This window comes from Solanum verrucosum, unplaced genomic scaffold, assembly GCF_900185275.1.
Source record: "Solanum verrucosum unplaced genomic scaffold, falcon-dt-bn FXZP01000026.1, whole genome shotgun sequence".
Lineage (NCBI taxonomy): Eukaryota > Viridiplantae > Streptophyta > Magnoliopsida > Solanales > Solanaceae > Solanum > Solanum verrucosum.
In genome coordinates this window covers 1,932,638-1,954,646 of record NW_026020285.1, presented here as the reverse complement: position 1 = coordinate 1,954,646, position 22,009 = coordinate 1,932,638, and the positions used below count along the sequence as shown (strand labels likewise).

The 22,009-nt window shown below is 35.4% G+C and overlaps 1 protein-coding gene across 1 annotated transcript; it reads right to left on the bottom strand.

The window, feature by feature from the left end:
• Positions 1-2,501: 2,501 nt before the first annotated feature.
• Positions 2,502-21,021, bottom strand: LOC125834289 (rhamnogalacturonan I rhamnosyltransferase 1-like). Its single transcript, XM_049513451.1, has 8 exons — positions 20,799-21,021; positions 16,457-16,524; positions 16,215-16,303; positions 15,973-16,135; positions 14,846-15,135; positions 6,958-7,162; positions 2,913-3,070; positions 2,502-2,835 (listed from the first exon to the last, which is right to left on the bottom strand). The coding sequence occupies exons 1-8, from the start codon at positions 21,019-21,021 to the stop codon at positions 2,571-2,573; spliced, it is 1,461 nt and encodes a 486-aa protein (XP_049369408.1). The 3' UTR covers positions 2,502-2,570.
• Positions 21,022-22,009: the final 988 nt, after the last annotated feature.

The window sequence follows — 22,009 nt, the reverse complement described above, 5'->3', positions numbered from 1 at the left end:
TTAATTAAGTGGTCATATATATTGTAATAGCTAATTAATAAGTTTGATAAGTACATTAATTAGGACTTAAGGAAATTCTACTTTAGACTAGTCTAAAGAAGAATTAATTGCTTAAGGATTTAGGGCATTAAATATATTGTACTAGCTGGTGGTCTAGTCTAGTCTAGTGTCCTTTAATTTGACAGTTTATTTAACTTGTTAGTTGTCAGTCCCTATCAATTTGAATTTCATGTTTATGTTGGTGACCATTTTCCAAAGATTGTGGATCCATTTATATATATCTTGTATGTATGTGGGGTAGGGTGGAGGAGGGGTGTGGTTATACTATGAGCTCAATGTATCTTGTTTGTGGAACTAAAGATTAAACTTGTCAAGTGGGTCCAATCGGTCCGTATTCATTTTGATATTAAATTTAAAACGTTATGACCTAAGTGACCTATAAATTCCAATTGAATTTATAATAATATTTATCAATTTCGAAAGAAAACTTGATAAACTTTTTGTATGCAAATATTATATATTCCAACTGAATTATGAGAGGATTATAATTTTATTATTATTATAGGACAATGAGTTATTTCCACTTTAAAATATATATCGAGAGCACAAATAAGTCCTTGAAATCCAGGTAAATGGCATGATGTAGGACAAATTTATCTGGAGCGGGTTGAAAATAAAAATTTTGCTATGCAGAGGTTGGATCTCTTTATAGGTCTGTCCTACTACCGCACGATTTGGCATCCCTACAAACAGGTGGTTTGGTTTTTCTCGATTTGGTTTAAATGCAATACGGATGGATCTAGTAAAGGTACTTTGGGGCGGGGTGCAATGGGATTTTGCATCCCAAATAATTATGGGGATTTGAAGACAAGGAAAAATCAGGTGCTTTGGAGGAATTTTATGATACTTTTAGGGGGCTTTTCGTCATTTTTTGTGCAAACTACTCGATGATGCTATTGAACGTGACCTATAATGATGCTGCATTCAGGGCTGTGTGAGAGTAATGATTCACACTTCAGATTTAGAAGAAAAAAATGGCAATCACATGGGGTGTGTTTGGTACGGAGCAAAATATTTTTCATGAAAATATTTTATCAGAAAATAATGGTCTTTTTACTTAATTTCTAGTGTTCAGTAAGTAAGTAAAAAAAATATCACCAAATTTTTTTAATATATAATCTAGCAAAACACTATGTGGACTGAATGGAGTAGGGAGTGGAGGTTCAGGGGTGGTGGGGAAGGATCAGAATGTCACTTATGAAACTTGTTTTCCCTATTTTTTTTATTAGAGAAGTCATTTTCCTCATTTTTCAAGAGTCAGTTTTCCAAAATATTTTGACTAACCAAACATTAAAAAAATTGAAAAATATTTTTCAATTTGTTTTTATTCCTCCCTGTCATATACTGTAACTGCAATTTTTTCTGCAGATTCAAAAGTTGCATATTTTTTCTAATACTTGTCTTTGGCATTGCAAATTTAATATTTGTAGCTCTATACCAAAATTGAACGGACAAGAAAAAAGAGAACCAAAATCGGAGCAATATGTCACGGACTTAGAGTTCGACTAACGCTCCATGCAAAACTGGACCAAAACTGCAACAATATCCACGTGAAAATTGCAGCATCCAAATAAACAACATAAAAACTGGACAAAAACTGCAACAATAAAGAAACGGCATAAACTACACCCACGGGAGCAAAACAACTTAAAAACTGTACGATAGATAAGCTGGTCCAAAACAGCAGCAAAAAAGGGGACCAAAATTGGAGCAAAACAACAAAAAAAAAACTGGTCCAAAATGTACTATTGAAACCAAATAAAGAGAGCATCCAATTTCACTTCTTCTCTACTACAATCTCTTGGTCACTGCAATAGTGGAAAACTTCCTAATTTTTCCATACGTAAGCATTACTATTTACTATTTTCTCACCAAAATATGACGTCTTTCAGTGGGAAAATAGTAATTTTTTTAGCAATGGGGGAAGTCATACAATTGATCACTAGACCAAAAAATTGGCAAAATCTAAACCAATATATACATATATTAACAATTTGCTAGCTACATTTTGGGTGGACACCTATTTATATTAATTTATCATATTTTTGGGGGGTTTTGAGTAGCATTTGCAACACTGATTATTGATTCCTAAAACTAGACAATTGCAAACACACAAAGCCAAAGGTCATGGGGTTTCCCTTTACAAAGAATAAAATGTATTTACTAGAAAATCACCTAACTTTATATAGCTAAAAGTTTCAAAATCAATTGAAAGAATTGAAAGGAATGCAAGAAAACGAGCTTCAAAGCTTCAACAACTTTCAATAGTAAGAAGAAGCGCGGATGGCACCAATCCTTCCTTCCTTCTCATGTTGAATCTCAAGAATTACTCATCTCCTAAATGTCCCCGCAACTAAGAAAGGCCACACTTTTTGCCTTTCTCTAAAGAATCTCGACACATGAACGAAAAAATTTAAGCCTTCGGCTTTTTTTTTCTTTATAAAAAAATGCCTGTGCATTAGGCTGTGGAACCGAATATCTATGCAAGTCATGATCTTGGTGGACATGTCTCATCGAACTTCAGTTGAATTATCAAGACCTTCACATGTTGCACTCTCACACAGACACTCGTGAGGATTTGCATAAAAGTAATCTTCTTCTTTGGGTTTGTCCTCGATAACTCTTCGATGAGCTGGTTGTCCAATTCTTCCCTCGTGCGACTGTCGCACAGCAGCTGAAAACTCAGCCCATGAAAGGGTCCGGTTGTGATGCAAGTCCAATAACCCTACCAAAGTTTTGCGATCCAATAGGATGGTTTTCTTATAACCATGATACCTGCAACAGATCTATTCAGGAACACGTTCAAGATACACATAAGGAACATATAAACAGAAATAGTAGATCGTATGCACCTACGATGACCTTCGACAAGTCTAGCCATGTTGCCATCATAAGTAGGGATAAATATATTACTAGCATTTGATACTATGAAATCCAGTGCTGCCATTTGAGATGAATGATTCTGGAACTGCTGCAACTCTTCGGGATCGAGCAACATTTCCTTTTTCACCTGTAACATAAACATAAATCGGAGATATATTAATTGGATGTAATGGTCAAAACGATGAAGATAGAATCAGCTAACGGTTTACAGTATTGTATGTGAATTAGCCAAGTTGGAGTTTGCAGCATTAAACACAGTGCGTGAAATTCAGAACAATAAACCTACAAATCAAGCAAGCAATCAACTATCCGTCAACCCCAAAATAGCTTGGTCGGTTATAAGGATTCTCTGTAATTCATTTCCATTCATCCAAAATACTCCTACACCAATATTTTTTATTTCGATGACCGTGGTGTCTAGATTAGCTTGCAGCACCTGCTACATCCCATCAACATAGGTACCGAGTAACTCTATCCACCGATGCTTGGATAAACGAGAAGAAAACATCTAGTGTTTTTCGCCTCCACTGGTACCTGAACCTGAAACATGATGATTCTCAACTCATTTCATTGACCACTAGGCCACACCCTTGGGTTCTATTCCCTACACCAATATACAAGTCTTTTATCAAAATAAAAGATTCTTGACAAACATCAGGCCTACTGTAAGTGTAACAATACAACAACATACCCAGTGAAATCCCACAAAGTTGGGTCTGGGGAAGGTAGACTGTACGCAAACCTTACCACTACCTCGTGGAAGTAGAGAGGCATCAAACCCAAGTAAGAGAAAGAAGAAAACATACGGTCAATAAGAAAAGAAAAGCAATAATAACAACTTAGAGTGATAATCGAAATACAACAAACAACATTTAGCAAGAACTAAAACGGTACGACTAGTCCTACAAGGCAAGACAACACTCTATCCCTACTAACCTTCTACCCTAATATGCAACCTCCATTCCTTCCTATCTAAAGTTATATCCTCGATAATATGAAATTGCGTCGTATCTTGTCTAATCACCTCTCTCCAATATCTTTTCGACCTACCCCTCCGCGAACTAGGGTTTTTCAAAACCGAAACCGGTAACCCGAACCAAAAAAAAGTTATTGGTTTATCAGTAATGAGACTCATTGGGGTTTGATATTTTTTCTTAACGGGTTAACCGATAACCCGGTAGTAAATCAAATAATTATATTTATACCATTTTGCATATAAAGTCCTTGACTTGGAGTTTAGTTTCCCATATAAAGTCCATTTCATCCATGTCGCCCCAATGCTATGTAACAATGCTAATCCTTAATCCTGACTAATTCATATCGCTTATGGGCTTGTTGCCAACTCTTGTGGGCACATAGGTTACCCACACATCACTTCTTGGGTCTTTGTCATTGAATCAAAGCCATGTGGTATATCATTTATATGGATATTCTAATTCGCATTGATTTTGAGATGTAATAGACCTTTTAATGACAACTTCCTTTCATACAATTTTATATCTACCTTGTCTCCACTTACCACTTTTAATCTACACAAACGAGTACATTGGAGGGTTTATGTAGAACATAGTCTAATCATCTCAAACTATTTTCTCTTTTTCTTATTGGTGAAAGCATTTAGGCTAAAGTCATAAGTGGCCCCTTGAACTTGTCCTCATCTTTCATTTTGACACTAGAACTTGGGCTTGTTCTCATTATACACTTACACTATTCAAAAAATAATCCTATCAGACACTATTACGATAACCAGCCAAAATACACTCGTGGAAGAGATGGCAAAGTGACCAATTATCAGGGACATGAAATTTATGCCCAAATTAATTATTAAAAATGAATTATGATTTATTTATTTTTTAAAGAAAAAGAATTTAGACTTAAACCTAACTAAGCAGCCACCACTGCTCTCTCCATCTACCGCCACCTTCATCCACAATTTCGACTGTATTCTCCCCCTTACGTCTTCTTCCCCATTCCCCATTCAAGTCTGTCTCTTTTGTTTTAGATCTAGTTTTTTGGGATGAATGCTATTCTCATTTCATTTGATGGTAAGAGGCGAATTGAAAGTTAAGCAGTTGGAATTCTAAAGATACCCGAGGAGAAAATAGATACGTCTCCCGCATTACTGACATGATCATTCGATCTGAATGCTACATGAAGAACATCAACCAGATGATGGAACAAGAAGACACATACAAGTCACTTAATGATTGCCTTTGGGTCCGAACTCCATATGGGGAAGAAACATCGTTGTTTTTGAGGTCTTAATCATTTACATAAACCTACTTTTAATTCCATTTGTGGGAATTTGAAGATCTAAGGAGGGAGGGAGATGGAGAGAGATAGAAGTGTCGAAAGGTGGCGCAGTGGTGTGAGAGACAGAAGTTGTGGTCGTGTACTCCATTTTTTCCGGCAAAGAAGGTGATGTGGTGGCGACGGCAGTAAATTTTAAGAAAAATGACGGTGGTGGTAGAAGAGATGAGGTAGCCAGAAAAAGAAAAGAAAGGAGAAGAGTAGTGTCAGGTTACGAAATATTTGCAAGATAGAATGGAGAGGAAGAGAAAAAAATTGACCAAATAATTATTTCTCACGCGCCCCTTTTAGGTGTTTTACCCACACAATGTCATGTCAGCAAAAAGTATTTAATAGGACAATTTTAGTATTGTAAGTGTCTAATAGAAACAACTCCTAGTTCTAGCGTCAAAATGAAAGATGCGGACAAGTTTAGGGGGTAGCTTAAGACTTTAGCCAAACATTTAACTTTAAATAGACTACTTTCTCTCATCATATCCTCTATGTATGTTACATGCATCCTCTACTGAATGTGATCGTCTCTCATCGTACCCAATCTATCTTTGTAATTGAACACTCATCTTCATATCTATATTTTTATGCATTCAATCTTGTGAATATAGTTATCATGTGAAAATCCTTCTACTGCTCAGTATAAAAATTCATCAACCATCCTAACAAAATTTAGTCTTCGTTAAGGATCTACTAAGCACAAATTAAAATTGATTTTTTATCATCATTATCATGTCCCTAAGTCTTGAACTCTATTCTCTATTCCAAAGTTTTGCCATGACTTTCTCATAAAATTAGTCTTTATGGATATTATGATGTCCAGGAGTGGCTCAAGGGGAGGCTAATGAAGCCTTTGCTTTAGGCAACAAAAAAATTGAGTGCCCAAAAGTTTTAATAAATTATAAACTTTATGATCTTATTTTTGCTTAAATAATATAAAATTTAGACAAATAATTGTTATAGAGAAAGTTGTCTACTCTTTATAGAAGATATTATTTTAGAATTTTGAGTTAAACTACTCACATCTTCACATTAGTAAATAAAATTTTATATAATATGATCCAACAAATTATATTGCAAACAAATGACCAACATCTTATTAATCCTTACTAATATAAACTATAAGCAATAAGATTATTAAAGTTAAAAACTTTATGTTTTTCAAGAATACTATTATAATCTAAACAAAACACATGGAGAAAAAAAAATATGCCTCTTATTAAAATTTGATGTTAGGCTATTAATTTTATTGAGTCACTCTAGATAATGTTTCTAAGTATAAACTCTATCCCTTATTCCAAAGTTTTATAACTCTATCTCTGCCATATTTCCAAAACTTTATTGGCATGCCAATTGTATCATTTTTTTCTAATTATCATACTTTTCTGACTTAACTTTAATACACACAATTCTCTATCGTTACTAAGGTTTCAATCTATAGAACAATTTATCAAATAGAGTTTTCAAAAATCTTTGATGGCACAATTTCTATCAAAATTTGCTAGAAATCATTTTTAGTTATAAAATTTTGATTTTCATCTCACCAACGATTACCAATTATATGAGAGCATGCAATTAGGTTGCTAAGTAATAAAAAGTCGTTTTTATCATAATACAGTAAACTGCGACAAATGTTTTCTAATATATTTAATCTTGAGATCTATATTCCTAATAGTCCCGCAAAAAAAGAAAAGAAAAACAATTAACACTTACGATCTTTGGAAAGGCAGTTCTTAGTGTAGCAAGTCTTTGTTCACTGCCATAAATATCACCTGACGCAATATAAATCTGCATATCCTTTTCAATACCCAATGCTTGTAGAATCAAAGTTGCCTCCTCCGGTGTGAGGGGACACAAGCCTTGAGATCTCTTCTCATCAGATACAATCTCTTTCTCTTTCCACCATGGAAATGCATACCTGAGCAAACAAAGTAAAACAAAACTTTACCATGTAGAAAAAATTAAAATGGGGTGTGTGAATGTCAAACACAAAGAACGGTACAATCAAGAAAATCATGTATATGGGGAAATAACCAATAAAAATTTGAAGTTCCTCAACAATATAGAAACTTTAAAATCGAATTAGGAGGGAAAATAGAAATTATGAGCAACTATTGTTATTCATGTTTGCATTTCAATTTAGGTCCGCAACCAACTTGTACCACTAGTTAGTCATCGCACACTGCTCATAATCAACTTTACTAGTCTACAACTATCATTATGGTGAAATTCTAGGTGATCGGTTAGTCATCGCACACTACTCATAATCAACTTTACTAGTCTACAACTATCACCATGGTGAAATTCTAGGTGATCGGTCCATGTAAATAGTTACAAAAGTAAAAAAAATAAACTGAAAAATAAGATCAAATATTGATACTAGACATATTCTTGCACTAAAGAAACTTTTTGGTGTCTTACCACTTGTGTGTGTTTTCGAGAGAACTTTGGAGGCTATCTCTTGATGTTTTCCTTTACTTTTGCCTAGGTTAGGGGAGTTGGGTTAGCCATTATTCGACATCCTCTATCAAAGGGATCTTAAAAGAACATAACAAAAATCAAAAAGTTATTCTTCAATGTCACATATATTATCAAGTATCATCATATAAATGCACGATAGGGATTACTGGGCATGGAAGTCATTCTAAATTAATGTGTGACAAGGAACTATCTAGATAAACGTCGTAACTTGGAGTTTATATGAGGAGCCAAAAATTAAATTACCATTACAACATTAACAACAACACTACACCCTAATCCTAAGTAAGTTGAGGTCGACAATCTCATCCTCACTACCCATGTCACTCCAATTAAGCTTTTTCCGTGCATTATATAAAAACTTAGTTTCTCAAACATTATAAGTCCTCCACATTTTCCACTCGCGTATAAATGATCAATGAGACTAAGAAACTCCTATCAAACATTGGACCCTAAGTAACATACTAATAAGACTAAAACCTCATTTTTAATTATGGTGGTGTATGCACCAGTTTGCGCAACTCAACTATTATGTCGAGTACCTATTAAACTTCCCAACACAGGTATCGGGTAACTCCGCCATCAAAGACATAAGCAAGTGGAAAAAGTCATATAGTGTTTCTTGTATCTGGTACTGGTCTCTAAGGAAAACACACTTTATTGACCATTAGGTCAGATTCTTGGATCCTGACTAAAACTTAATCCCAACTAATAGGTATCATCCATATAGATTATTTTTTCCTTCCGTTAAGACCTACTTTTGTTTTTTGAGAAAGGTAACATTCGTATGTATTGACAAAAACTAGTACATGGGTTGCACTGAAAACCATAATTACAACTTATCAACAAAACATATATCTGAATCTAAATTCTAAATAGAGCAAAGGATCTCAATAATTGACTCAGTATCCTCTAAGTACATCTGTTTACACCAGAAACAAAAATGTTTGATACAGTTCAATTTGATCTTCGATCTTCTGAAGATCACAACTTTTGCTCTCAAAACATCTAGCATTTCTCTCTCTCCAAACTGTCCACCAGATACAGGCTGGGACAATCTTCCATCTATCTCTGTTTGAAGCTCCCCCACCTACCTCTTCCCAACTGTAGAGAAGGTGGGTGATTCTGTTAGGCATAGTCCAAACAACACCCCTGAGGCTGATAAAAATCCTCCAAAGTTGGTTTGTTATCCTGCACTGTAAAAATAAATGGCCAACTGTCTCAACCTCTTCTCCACACAAATAGCATCTCAAGCACATAGAGAACTTCCTCTTCTTGAGATTTTCTTGTGTCAGGACTGCTTCTCTTGCTAGTAACCAAGTAAAACATGCCACCTTGAAAGGGGTTTTTGTTTTCCAGATCTGTTTCCATGGCCAATTTGGTGGTTGTTGGCCACCTTTGTTCAAAAACTTGTATGCTAAGTTCACCTTATACATGCCTTTGCTGTCTTTGTTCCACCATAATCTATCAACTTCATTCTTTGTCCCTTTGAACTCTGCCAGAGCTCTGAAAAATTCTGTCACTGTTTCAATTTCCCAGTCATTAAAATTCCTTCTAAAATGGATGTTCCATCCTTGTTGTGTCCAACTGTCAGCTACACTCATTTGTTGATGTACTGCCAAAACATACAGTTCAGGAAAAAGATTTTTTAAACTAGCATGTCCCAGCCATTTGTCCTCCCAGAATGAGGTCTTACTTCCATTGCCTACCCTCACAGTAGTGTTATTTCTCAAAATAGGCCAAAGGATTCTGAAAGACCTCCATAGACTTACACCATAGGGTGTAGATACCTCATTTGTCATCCATTTGTTCTCATCTCCATATTTAGCTTTAATTACTTTGCCCCAGTATGCTTGAGGCTCTTGTGAGTATCTCCATAACCACTTCAGTCTAAGTGCCTTGCTTTGTATTTTCAGATTTCTTACTCCTAAGCCCCCTTGCTTCTTTCCCCAAAGAACCTCGTTCCATTTGACCAAGTGTCGAACAGTAGAGACATTTTCCTCACTCCCTTTCCAAAGAAAATCTCTCCTAATCTTGTCTAAACTTTCTATCACTCCATCAGGGATGGGAAAGATAGACATCATATAGGTTGGGAGAGCATCCAAAACAGAATTGATGAGAGTGACTCTGCCGCCTAAGGAGATGTACTGAGATTTCCATCTAGGTAACTTTTTCTCACACTTTTCAATCACCGAGTTCCAAATGCTCATGGCCTTTGACTTGGCACCTAGAGGCATACCTAGGTACATAGTAGGCAAGGTCCCTTCCCAGAATTCCAGACAAAACCAACATTTTAGGGACTTCATTGATTGGGAATAGCTGGCTTTTCCTCCAGTTGATATGAAGTCCAGAAACTCCCTCAAAAAGCACTAAAATTGATCTCAGGATCAGTAACTGCCCTTCCTCAGCATCACAGAAGATTAAGGTATCATCAGCATACTGTTGATGTGTGCCTTCCATGTTGGCAGTTAAACTTGGGTTTTGGTTTGTGACTACCTCAAACCCTCTTAGACATTCATTATTCCTAGCCACCTTTATCATGTAATTTAGATCCTTCATGGCTATGATAAAGAGAAAAGGAGACAAAGGATCACCCTGCCTCAAACCCCTGTTTGCAGGGAAAAAACCTTCAGGTGATCCATTGATAAGAATCGAGAATCTTACAGTGGAGGTGCAATATCTGACCCAGTGAACCCACTTCCTTCCAAAACCCATACATGAGAGCATTTTTAGCAAAAATTCCCAGTTTACATGGTCATATGCCTTCTCGATATCCAATTTGCACAAAATTCCTGCCTTTCCTTGATTAATTCTGGAATCTACCACCTCATTTGCAATTAGGATATCATCTATTATTTGTCTGTTTTTTATGAAAGCCATCTGTTGGACATCTACCAACTTATCAATAACTCTCTTCAATCTTTCCATCAACACCTTGGAAAGAAGCTTGTAGACACTACCTATGAAACTGATAGGTCTGAAATCTCTCAGTGCCTTAGCTCCATTCTTCTTTGGAATCAAAGCAATGTATGTGGCATTGAAACTTTTCTCAAAGACACCTTGAGAATGGAAGTTCTTAAAAGTTTCCATGATATCCCTTTTTACTACATCCCAGCATTTGATGTAAAACCCCATAGTGAAGCCATCTGGACCAGGAACTTTGTCCATTGCACACATCTTCAAACATGAAAAAACCTCTTGTTCTCAAACTCCCCTTGTAAAGCTTCTCTTTCCTCTTCTCTGATCATTGGACAATTGATCAAGCTAACTGAAGGTCTCCAACTTGTGTTTTCTGAATATAACTTCTGATAGAACCCAACAATCTCCTCTCTGATTCTCACCGGATCCATCACAGGTTCATCTTCAATCATCAGTTGGTCAATATTATTGCTTCTTTTATGCGCATTGGCCACTTTGTGGAAAAAATTGGTATTTCTGTCTCCCTCTTGTAGTCAAAGTGCCCTTGATCTTTGTCTCCATGCTATCTCTTCATTTTTTAAGTGCTCTTCATAATCCATTAGAAGAGTTGCCTTCAAAGCTGCCTCTGATTCTGTTAAAATCCTATTCTCCATTACAGTATCTAGAATGGCTAACTCGTTTAATATTTGGACTTTCTGCATTCTTAGATTTCCAAGGCTCGTGTTGCTCCACTCCTTCAGTTTGCCTTTTAAAGTCTACAATTTACATCCCAGGATGTAATCAGGCTTCCCATCGAAGACAAAAGACTCCCACCACCCTCTGACTCTTTCCACAAAGCCCTCAGTATTCAACCACCAGTTATCGAACTTGAAATAGGATTTGTCGTGATCCCAGACTCCACATTGTAGTGCAATTGGATTGTGATCTGAGCATAATTTCTGCAACACAACTTGTTTAATTTTGCTGAAGCTATCATCCCACTCCTTAGATATCAGAATCCTATCAATTCTAGAAGCAACATTATTGTTGTCTCCTTTGAACCAGGTAAAACTCCCCCCTTCTAGTTGTAAATCCAAAAGATCCATGTCTTCAATGAAATCTGAAAAATCTATCATTGCTGGTGTTCTTCTCTTGCAATTTCTCTTCTCAGCTGGAAATCTTGTGACATTGAAGTCACCACACACTGCCCATGGTCCCTCAAATAAGCTTCTGACAGCTCCTATTTCCTCCCATACATGTTCTCTTTCAAATCTGCAATTTGGAGCATATACTCCTGTAATATGACACTTATAGTCCTGCAACAGAGCCTCAAATTTACATGTAAGAGTGTAAGAGCCAATTTCCAGAACTTCCCCTCTCCATGATCTGCTATCCCATAACATCAGAATTCCCCCTCTAGTGCCACTAGCTTGAAGATGAGCATACTTGACCCATCTTCCACCCCATAATTCTTTTATCATATCTTTAAACTCCCCCTCTAGCTTAGACTCCTGTAGACAGACTATGTCTGCGTTCCAGTTGAGAATTAAGCTCTTCACCAATCTTCTTTTATCCCCACTATTAAGTCCCCTTACATTCCAGGACACAAGTTTTACTTTCATGGTAAGAACTTTTTACTAGGTTTAGTGAATTCCAAGAGATCATAGGGTTTTTTTGGATAACTTCCATGTGATTTTACGTCTCCCTCATCCCAAAGATTGTCAACTGGTAAGAAAGAACAAAAAAAGGTGATGCCATCTATCTTGACCAATTTCTCAAAACATTGGAAATCCAAACTAGCTTAGAGAATCAGTATTGTTATTTATCCCTTAGGTCCGCTCCCAAAGAAGGCATCCTTGACGATTTTCATTCCTTCCTTGTCAATCCACCTCTTTGGCATTCGATGCTTCCGTCTTCTCTTTCTACAACATAGCCAGACACACCTCTTTCAATCACTAAGATGAAAATATCAAGCAAAGCATCATCTAATTATGTCGTCGCCTGTTATTGTTTCGACCCGAGGGAGTTTATTCGACCCATTCCCTAGTCTCCTACATTGCTCAAGTAAGAGTGTGATTTCGTATGAGACCTCTTCCCACTCTTTGTTAACACAATTCTCAAAGTAGAGGAGGAAGGGTGGCTAACAAGAGCCACATTTCCTGCTAAGATGTCTTCAATCATCATGGTTCTACACTCACGAAACCGGAGCATCTGGAGCTCCATGTTGGAGTTAGGACATAAATAAACTACCTCAAGCTACTTTCTCTCATATAATCATCTATGTGTGCTACTTGCACCTTCTGTTGAATGTAGTCCGCACATCCATCTTAACGACTTCATTACTGTGATAGTCACACATCTTATGGATATATGTGGATTTTAGAGGCCCAACATTCGCTCCATGCAACACTGATGGTCCTACAACCATTCTCAAAGACAGATCTTTATGGACTGAGACGACCCTCTGTTCAAGTACCCCTTCTTCTACTTGAGCCTCGGCAAAACATTTTTGATCTCTTATCCTATAATTTCATAAGTACCATTATATCATATAACATAACGATTACACTTCATATTTCAACCAAACTATTTTGAATGTGTTTGTAACATCTTCACCTATGATACCAAATCTCATTAACATCAAACTCCGTATTTGAATTGTTTGTGATTAAGTATGCAATCCCACCTAATCTCACCTCAATTTCACTCTTTTTATGCAAGAATCCTGCAGTTTCACATTCATTTTTACCTCAACTTATCTTAAAACCCTCAGGGGTGGTTTGGTGTAAAGGATAACACCAAATAGTCCTGAGATCAAATTATAGTGCCACTTAATTTGTTGTTTCTTTGGCAAGTCCGGGATTAATAATTAGTACCGGGATAAGTTATCCCTCCCTTGGGTGGTATAGTAAGCCTAGGATAACTTATCCCAGGATAAAATAGACAAATGACAAAGATATTCCTTTAAACCCTTTTTATACATTACTTTTTTCACACTCATGAAGGGCATTTTCGTAAACAAATAACTTGTTCTTAAAAATTTATGCAATGCATATTATTTTGAATACAACAAATCAAACACTCAATAAGAAATAATCTCAACATAACCTATCCCATCGTAACTAATCCCAGCATAACTTAACTCATCATTAATAATCCCATCATAACTTGTATTCAAACCAAACGACTCATCAGGGTTAGTTTGGTTCACATACTAAGTTATCTCGAAATTATAGTCCTAGGATTATAATCCTTGGACTAATTTATCCCACCTGGGAGGTAGGATAAAATAACACCAAGTTCGACGGAGAAAGGTGCGATATCGAAGACTAAGTTTGAAATATACCTTCAACCAAACAAAGTATAAATTTAATCTCAAACTTAATACTGGAATAACCTACCTTATGAACAAATGACCCCTTACTCTCTCAAAGTACTTCTCTATAGTTCAAGCTTTTGGTTGACACATTCACTAGTTTTGTCAATAACCATAATATCAACTGCAAATAGCATACACCAAGGGACCTCCAATATAATGCTAGTTAGCTCATCCATGACCAAGATAAAAAGGTATGTAGTCAATGTCAATCCCTAGTGTAAACCCACGGTTATGAGAAATAACTTTGCATCTAATACTACTGCTCTCACACCACTAACAATTCATTCATACATATTCCTTTATGGCATTTATATATTTAGTATGAATTCTTTTCATCTTCAATGCTCACAAAATACCCATCAAAGGACTCTTTCTTGGCACTCTATCATACACTTTCTCTAGGTCACCTGTGTAAATTTTTATTCTTCTGATGATAAATTTCCATCAATGTTCTTTGCAAGAGTATAGCCATAACGGATGGTGTAGATCTAACAGGAATAAGTCCAAACTGATTTTGGCACTCTTGTAGTGTCCCTTGTCTATGTCATATCACTTTTTATGGAGTTTCAAATTAGATAATCATTAGTTTATCCAAAATGAAAAGAAAGATAAAAGCCAATGGACCTAACTATGTAAGAGAGGAAACACCTATTCTTTAGACAATCTTTGTGGTGCCAGATTTTACTAATCTGATCATGACTTGAGCATGACCAAATAAATGATGTTACTTGAACATCATCATCTACTAACTCTAAATTCAACTATTATACCTATATAAACGTTACTATCCTAAGCAAAGATACATGAGCGTAATGTAAATACAATGTTACTTCAATTGGTAATCACCTTAACTGTTTGAGCTCCTCTGCTTCCTCCTCTGTGCAGCCTTCAGTACAACCAGAGAAAGCCAACATATCCATCTCATACCGTAAATGCAATGCTACAAATGGTCCTCTCTGCTGAAGCATATGGACTAACTTTTGTCCCAATGCCTCAATCTTTTGTGTGAATTTCAGAGCGTGAAAATTGACCTTACATCTAAGTCTCTGAAGCTCAAGAGGGATCCCATTATTTGCTAGCCTAGTATCTGTCCTGTTGAAGTTTATAACCTGATGCTTGCTGAAGAGAGGCAGAATCTGTTAATACATATAAAACGCATTAGAGTAGGATCTTCTACTGTTAAATAACATGTAAATGTTCAGTGTGTGACAGAAGGAATAATCAGTAATCAAGGCTACTAATATTTAATGACTACTAAATCATTATTCGACTACATACTGATTACATGTCTAAGTAGTATATGAATGTACACATAGCAACAACATTACTTAGTCAAGACTTGTGAAGTGAAAGTACTTGTATAGGAGCCTGCTTGGCTTAGCTGATAAGTTTTAGGTGAATTTTGATAAGTAAGCAGTTACAGTTACGTGCTAGAAGTGATGAAACAGAAAATAAGTAGTCAATATACTTGGAAAAAAATGCTGATAAGCTAGTCTTTTGTTAAAATGACTAAAATGCCCTTAAATTTTTACCGATAATTAAAAATTTAAATGTATCTTTGCAAAGAAGAGAAACGATAGATATGGGGTGAAGAGGAAGTCCTAGGTTTTGTTTTGGGAAAGGTATTTTGACAATTAGAAAAAATACTAAGGATAAAATAGTAAAAAAACTTGGTCAAACTAAGAGTGCTTATAAGTTGAAAAGCCATAAGTTGGGGATGACCATCTTACAGTTTATGATTAATTTTGGCTTATAAGCACTTAGGTATTTACCAAACGCATATACAAGCCAAAAATTCCTTATAAATCAGTTTAACCAGCTTGTAAGCTTAGCCAAACACCCTTGGTCTTCCAAATGATGACAAATAATATTGTTGCACAACCATGAAGAACAACTAGTTCGGTCAGGTCAATCATGCATCTACCAGTTAACAAATTATATGATATAACGAACTGCAGAACAAATAGACCAACCTGTTGCAGGTAGTACTTTTCACTTGACCAGCTAACAGGAGGCATTACTATTGGATGGTTTCCATAGCTCCTGGCAACCTTCTTTGGCAGTCTCTTTATTATGTTGACTTCATCTCTTAATGAATCAATGAAGTGTCTCACGTCAAAAATATCCTCAAAATCGCTGCCAAGATATGCTGCAGTTATTATAAATCACTAAGCAACAGGACAAAGAAACAGCAGTTACATAACACCATAATTACCTAGGATCTGCCCAGAATGATGATTTATCAAGCTCTGGGACAACCAGCGTTAAATTTAAAAGTCGTGCAACAGTCACCATGTCACAAATCTACATTCAAATTGGCTGAATCTATCAGGTTAGGAGTTTGTATCCAAATTTTGTGGGTCTAATTCAATTTGAATGCACTTGTACAATTTCCAACTTCCTCAATGCCAAAAAGAGAAAATTGATATACAAAGAGAAAGCAGGAAAAAGACCTACCGCGGCACGCATTTGGTTCAAACCACCATTGCAGGACACTTGAAGAAACCCATTACTTGTATAATTTCCTGCATGGTATGGAAATTAATGGAGTTATGACTCAAAGTTTTGTATAGTTCCTACTCATTGTAATGTATAGCAGAAGCAGAGTTTGGATTTGCAAAGAAGGATTCAAAGGTTTCCTCTTTTCATAAATGCTACACTTATAAGATGAATAGTAGCATTTTCATGAAAACATGGTCTGTTGGTGCAGTAGCAAAATAAAACTGATTAAGATAATACACTTCTTCATATTCATTTAATATAACTACTAATGCATTTCTCATCTAGAAAGCATTTCTTTTTTTATACAATTATTCTAGAAAGCATTTCCCATTCCATCTCCTTGAGGTTGAGAATATTTCATCTGACAGCATCAGTTGACTCAATAAGAACTTCAGAGAAAATACGTGTATACTTCTGCAATAGCAAGATAAGATATTTACCCTTGTGGAAAGGTGGAATGGTATGAGGCTTTTTCACACATTCCAATCGATTTTTTTAATTGTGGTATTCGTATTTTACATCAGAAAAGAAGGTGGTAAAAATGAATACTACTGAGGGATTTAAGAAAGGCATTGTTATTTTAATTAATGCCTTGCACTAAAGAGAGGGCTGATTACAAATAGTTTGAAAATGTAAAAAGGTAGATTCTTACTAGATAAGCAGGGAGCTAATAAAATCTAAAATGTTTTCTATATCATTTCAAGACGGATAATATAGACTGGACTAATTTTGATCCTACACATGTTCTCTACATCCTTCAGAACAACTGTCATTCCCCTCACTCTACAAATAATCAGGATGATGCACAACCGCATGGCATGCTAATTTTTTTTAAATTTTCCTCCCTTTCCAGCTTCAGAGGATTTAATTTCAAGTCCTAGTATCACCCACTTAACTTCAAAGAGGTTGAGAAACATTTCCATATCTTCGTTGCAATTGTACAGACACAAGATAAATTATAGACAACCTCCAGCTCTTTTCAAAATAAAACATCTGTTACACATTGTATCTAACCCCTTCTAATAAAGGATTATCTTGTGTAAAGCATGCAATTTATTGAGACGAGATCCTTGGGGAACCTTAGTTTTCCAAATCATTTGTCATGGCCACTTTTGCTTATCATTCGCGAGAGCTTTGTCTCTTGATTAAATTGTGCAAATCCCTTTGCAAGCCTTCGTCCCTCTCTCTCCATTTGTTACCTTCTAGGTAGCTGAACAACTGAATAACACTATCAAGAAGTTCCCACTCCTAGCAGTTACCTTTAGGGTTGGCAATGGTGCAGGGTGGGGCGGGTTACAGCATTTGGGGGCAGTGCAGGTTAGAGCTTTTGCGGGTATGGGCGGTTTCTAATATTTTTTTAAAAAAATCACGCAGGTCAGGGGTTTGGGATAAAACTCTTTTAAGCTAAACCTGAAACACTAAAGTGGATTTAAAGAAACTCTTATAATGAATAACTGAAGTAGACAAAACAAAACTAGATGAAATAAGATTAGACGAAATGGAGCATATGTATATTCATCAGATATCTGCGGAGAGTATATGAAGTTCATCAGCTGTCAAATTCAAGTACCAGTCTTCGTGTAACAACTGACTATTTTCTGTTCTTACACCATTCTATTGTTTCATTATTTTACAATTTTTTAATAGGAACAAGAACAATGTATTTACACAAACTACACAGAATTCACTATCCTAAAACTACCCAAGAAGGGAAAAAGAAAAAAAAATGAATTCTTACAAAAGTATGCAAGTACAGCTTATCACTAGTATGTAGTAGATTACATGGTTGCCTCTCACAGGTACATCATAATTTGGATTGACAAGGAATAATGTATCATGCATCAATGATGCTTTTCTTTGATAGTATAAATTATCAAATTCATTCCATAAAGGCTTTCTTTTTAAAAAAGGAACAGCCAATTATGCAGGGCGGGTTTATGCAGGGTGGGTTTATGTGGGACAGGGCGGTGGGTTGAAAATAGCAAATTATGCTATGTGAGGCGGGTAGAACTCTTCGCAGGTTTTCCCTGCAACCGCACCGCACCGTTTTCCATCCCTGGTTATTTCTAACTCAGAGGAATGAGGATGATATTCAAAACGTTATTTGATATACATCGAGTCATGGTAGCTAAGGCTATTTAAAAATGTGGGGATAATTATGAAGATCAAATAATATACAAAACACGAACTGAAACATACATTTATAATTGGGGCAAATTGGATTATACTAAAATAAGGAATATGTGTATAAAACAACATTGTAACTGGTTGGTAATCAAGTTACCTCTTTTCTCCAACATTACACAACATTTGCTCCCTTGCATTATAAGCAATGAAATTATAGTCAAATTATGGGCTTGAGCAATGGATGAACAAACATTACTAACAATACCAATTCTCTTTGTACTGTCAAGGAGGATGTTCTCTTGAACATGCAGGATTGTTAACACACAGTGCCAGACATCCCCTTAGAATAGTTTATTGTAAAAGTAAGTTGTTTAGGGTTAGTACATTTCCCTCCACCCACATGACTCCCTTCCCCTTTGGGGCATAGCGCCTTTTTTTGTTTTCATCAATATGGCACTGATTATCGGCTGACTCCCTATTAATCCGTTGACTTGTTCTTCAACCTACTAAGCAAAAATTCTATGAGTATATGGACTATTTAACTTTTTAAAATTACTAGAGTTGATGCTTCATTTTAAAGACTATTACAGTTACAATCACGGGATGGACATGGCACCTGAAATAAGGAAAAACAAGTGTATTTGTCTGAAGCAAACCATAAAGTGTTGTGTAGCAGAATACTGTTTTTTTATGAAGTATAAGTGTAGCAGAATACTGTTGAGCCAATTGGCACAAAAAGAAGACATTTGAAATCACATACAAACCACCACATCTAAAACAATATGCTTTCTTGTATTCCCGAGCTATAAGGGTTTTGTTTTCATATCATCAAGTGCGAAAAAGCTACACTAGGAGAACCAACTGTTTTAATTTCTTTCCATTTCATTCTTCACTGTACTTGGGAACTAAAGTCATCAATATCAAGTGTCTAATTTAGCACACAAAACGCAGCCCAAACTAAAACAGAAACTTTTTTCTTCCCTTCTTTTTTCTTGGGTAAACAACAAAATCAGCAATCTTTCACATTCATTTTACAAGAACAACAATTTTTAAGCTTGTCTTCTCCTGGAATCTCACTACTATGAAACTATCCACAAGCTCAAGTGAATCCCTTGTCCCCCTAACGACTATGTAACAAACATTTAAACGCCTTCCATGATAATCCACCAATAAATTTACATATCGACCATTCAATTGATGTCAGCTATATGAAGTAATCAGGGTCCATTTCTCAAATGTACACTAAACTTAATGAATTTATCTATTAAAGACATTTTTCTTTGTTTTGTATCAACAAAGTCACTTAATCATTCATTTGTTTCTCTAAAAAACGATCACGTCGGAAAATTCCAATAAAATCAGTGAAAAACTACCATTAATAAATTTTCTTTATAAAACCACCGGCAAAATTACTCTTTTTCGTACTTCATTAACTAACTCGACAGTAAAGTTGCTGACAACACGTTAACTCAAGATTGGGAGCCTTTTACTGATGCCATTGCTAATGCCCTTGATCCCAATTCCCCCTTCAGGCCTTAATGCTCTCTTATTGGCATACATACGTTATGTATGCAGAACACACATACATGTATGTCTTTCTAAGAAAATAGGAAGATAAAGTTCATTTTTCTGCTAGTCTTGTAATTTTGTTCAAGTGGGAAAATATGCTGGTTAATTTGATACATTTTGAAGATTATCTATTGTTAAATAGAGCCAGAATGGATACAATTATCTATTAAGTGCAATGAAAGAGTAAGCTTTCCGTGGTTTTAAAAAAGAGTACATTATTAATGACAACTTTCCGGTCATTAATCTAACTTTTGGAGAAACAAATGACTAGTTAAGTGACTATTATTACAAAACAAACAAAAGTGACTTTATTGATACGAAACAAACAAAAGTGACTTAATTGCTACAAAACAAATAAAAGTGAATTTACTCAAAGTAACCAAATAAGACAAACTTATTGAGAATCACATAACAATTCAGGCAAATGACTAGTTAAGCGAAAGTGACTTTATTGATACGAAACAAACAAAAGTGACTTTATTGATACAAAACAAATAAAAGTGAATTTACTCAAAAGTAATCACATAACAAATAAAAGACAAACTTGTTGAGAATCACATAACAACATCAAAATTCAAGATTCTGTCAAATAGAGACTCACTAGGTGTAGTTGAATGCATAGTCTCATCAACACGAACCGATACTTTAGTTAAACGAGTGAAACCCGAAAGCAAGCGCATATGCCAAAGCTGAACCAAACAGGCCCATACCAAAATGCTAGCAAAAACAGGAATAAACCACAGTTTCAACCTAGTCCTCTGAAGCACTACCCCTTGTATAGATTGTTGTACCCTTTCACTCTTCACTTGTACCACACTCTCCATGTTTTCCCTCCTCCTCTTCTTCACTCCTCATTGCCAACAATTCATTCTAAAAATCACAACTTTACAACATTACAAACATACCCATTTCTCCATATTCAAGAATCTTGTATTATTATTCAAAATGGGAAATATTATTCAACACCCATTATAAAGTTTTGACTTTTAAACCAGAATCAAGAAGGGCATTGGGAAAAATTTAACCCTAGAATTCAAAATGGAAAAAAGATTCAAAACCCAGTATAAAGATTTGCACTTTGAGGCAGAATCAAAAGAAATAGTAGAAATTTAGAAGATCTATGAAGACGCAAAAGATGAAAATGTAAATTTAATCAAGAACTCAAAGATACTATAATATGAATGTTCCTTCTGATTTTAAGAACAGTTTCTGTAAAAAGTTGAACAGTAAAAAAAAACTTATATAAATAAATACTTTCTGTTTATATTTATTTATTTATTTGTTTATTTTTTTTATTGAAGAAATGAAAATCTCAGATTGTGATGAGGAAATAGAGTATAATTTACCAATTTAATTTTGGAAAAATATGGTTGAATCAATACAAGCAAAAGACTTTGTGAAAAAATGAAAATTAATAGAATTTCGTTATTTAGTTTATAAATCAAGTCAGTGGGACGGGTGTCTCAAGAAGCCAATTTAAATTGGGATCATCACCTACTCTCTTAATTTTGTGTTGGCTTTGTCAATGGTGTGATAACACTATGATATGCTTGTTTTTCTTATTGAATTTCGTTATTTAGTTTATAAATCAAGTATGTGGGACGGGTTTCTCAAGTGCCAATTTAAATTGGGATCAACACCTACTCTCTTAATTTTGTGTTGGCTTTGTCAATGGTGTGATAACACTATAATTATTGTTTTTCTCAATAATTATTTATTTTAAACTTTTTGAGCGGTATTGAAATAAGGGAGAAGATGAGATAAAATTTCGACAAATGCATACTAATGGTGAAGTGTTGTTCTAGTCTTTCT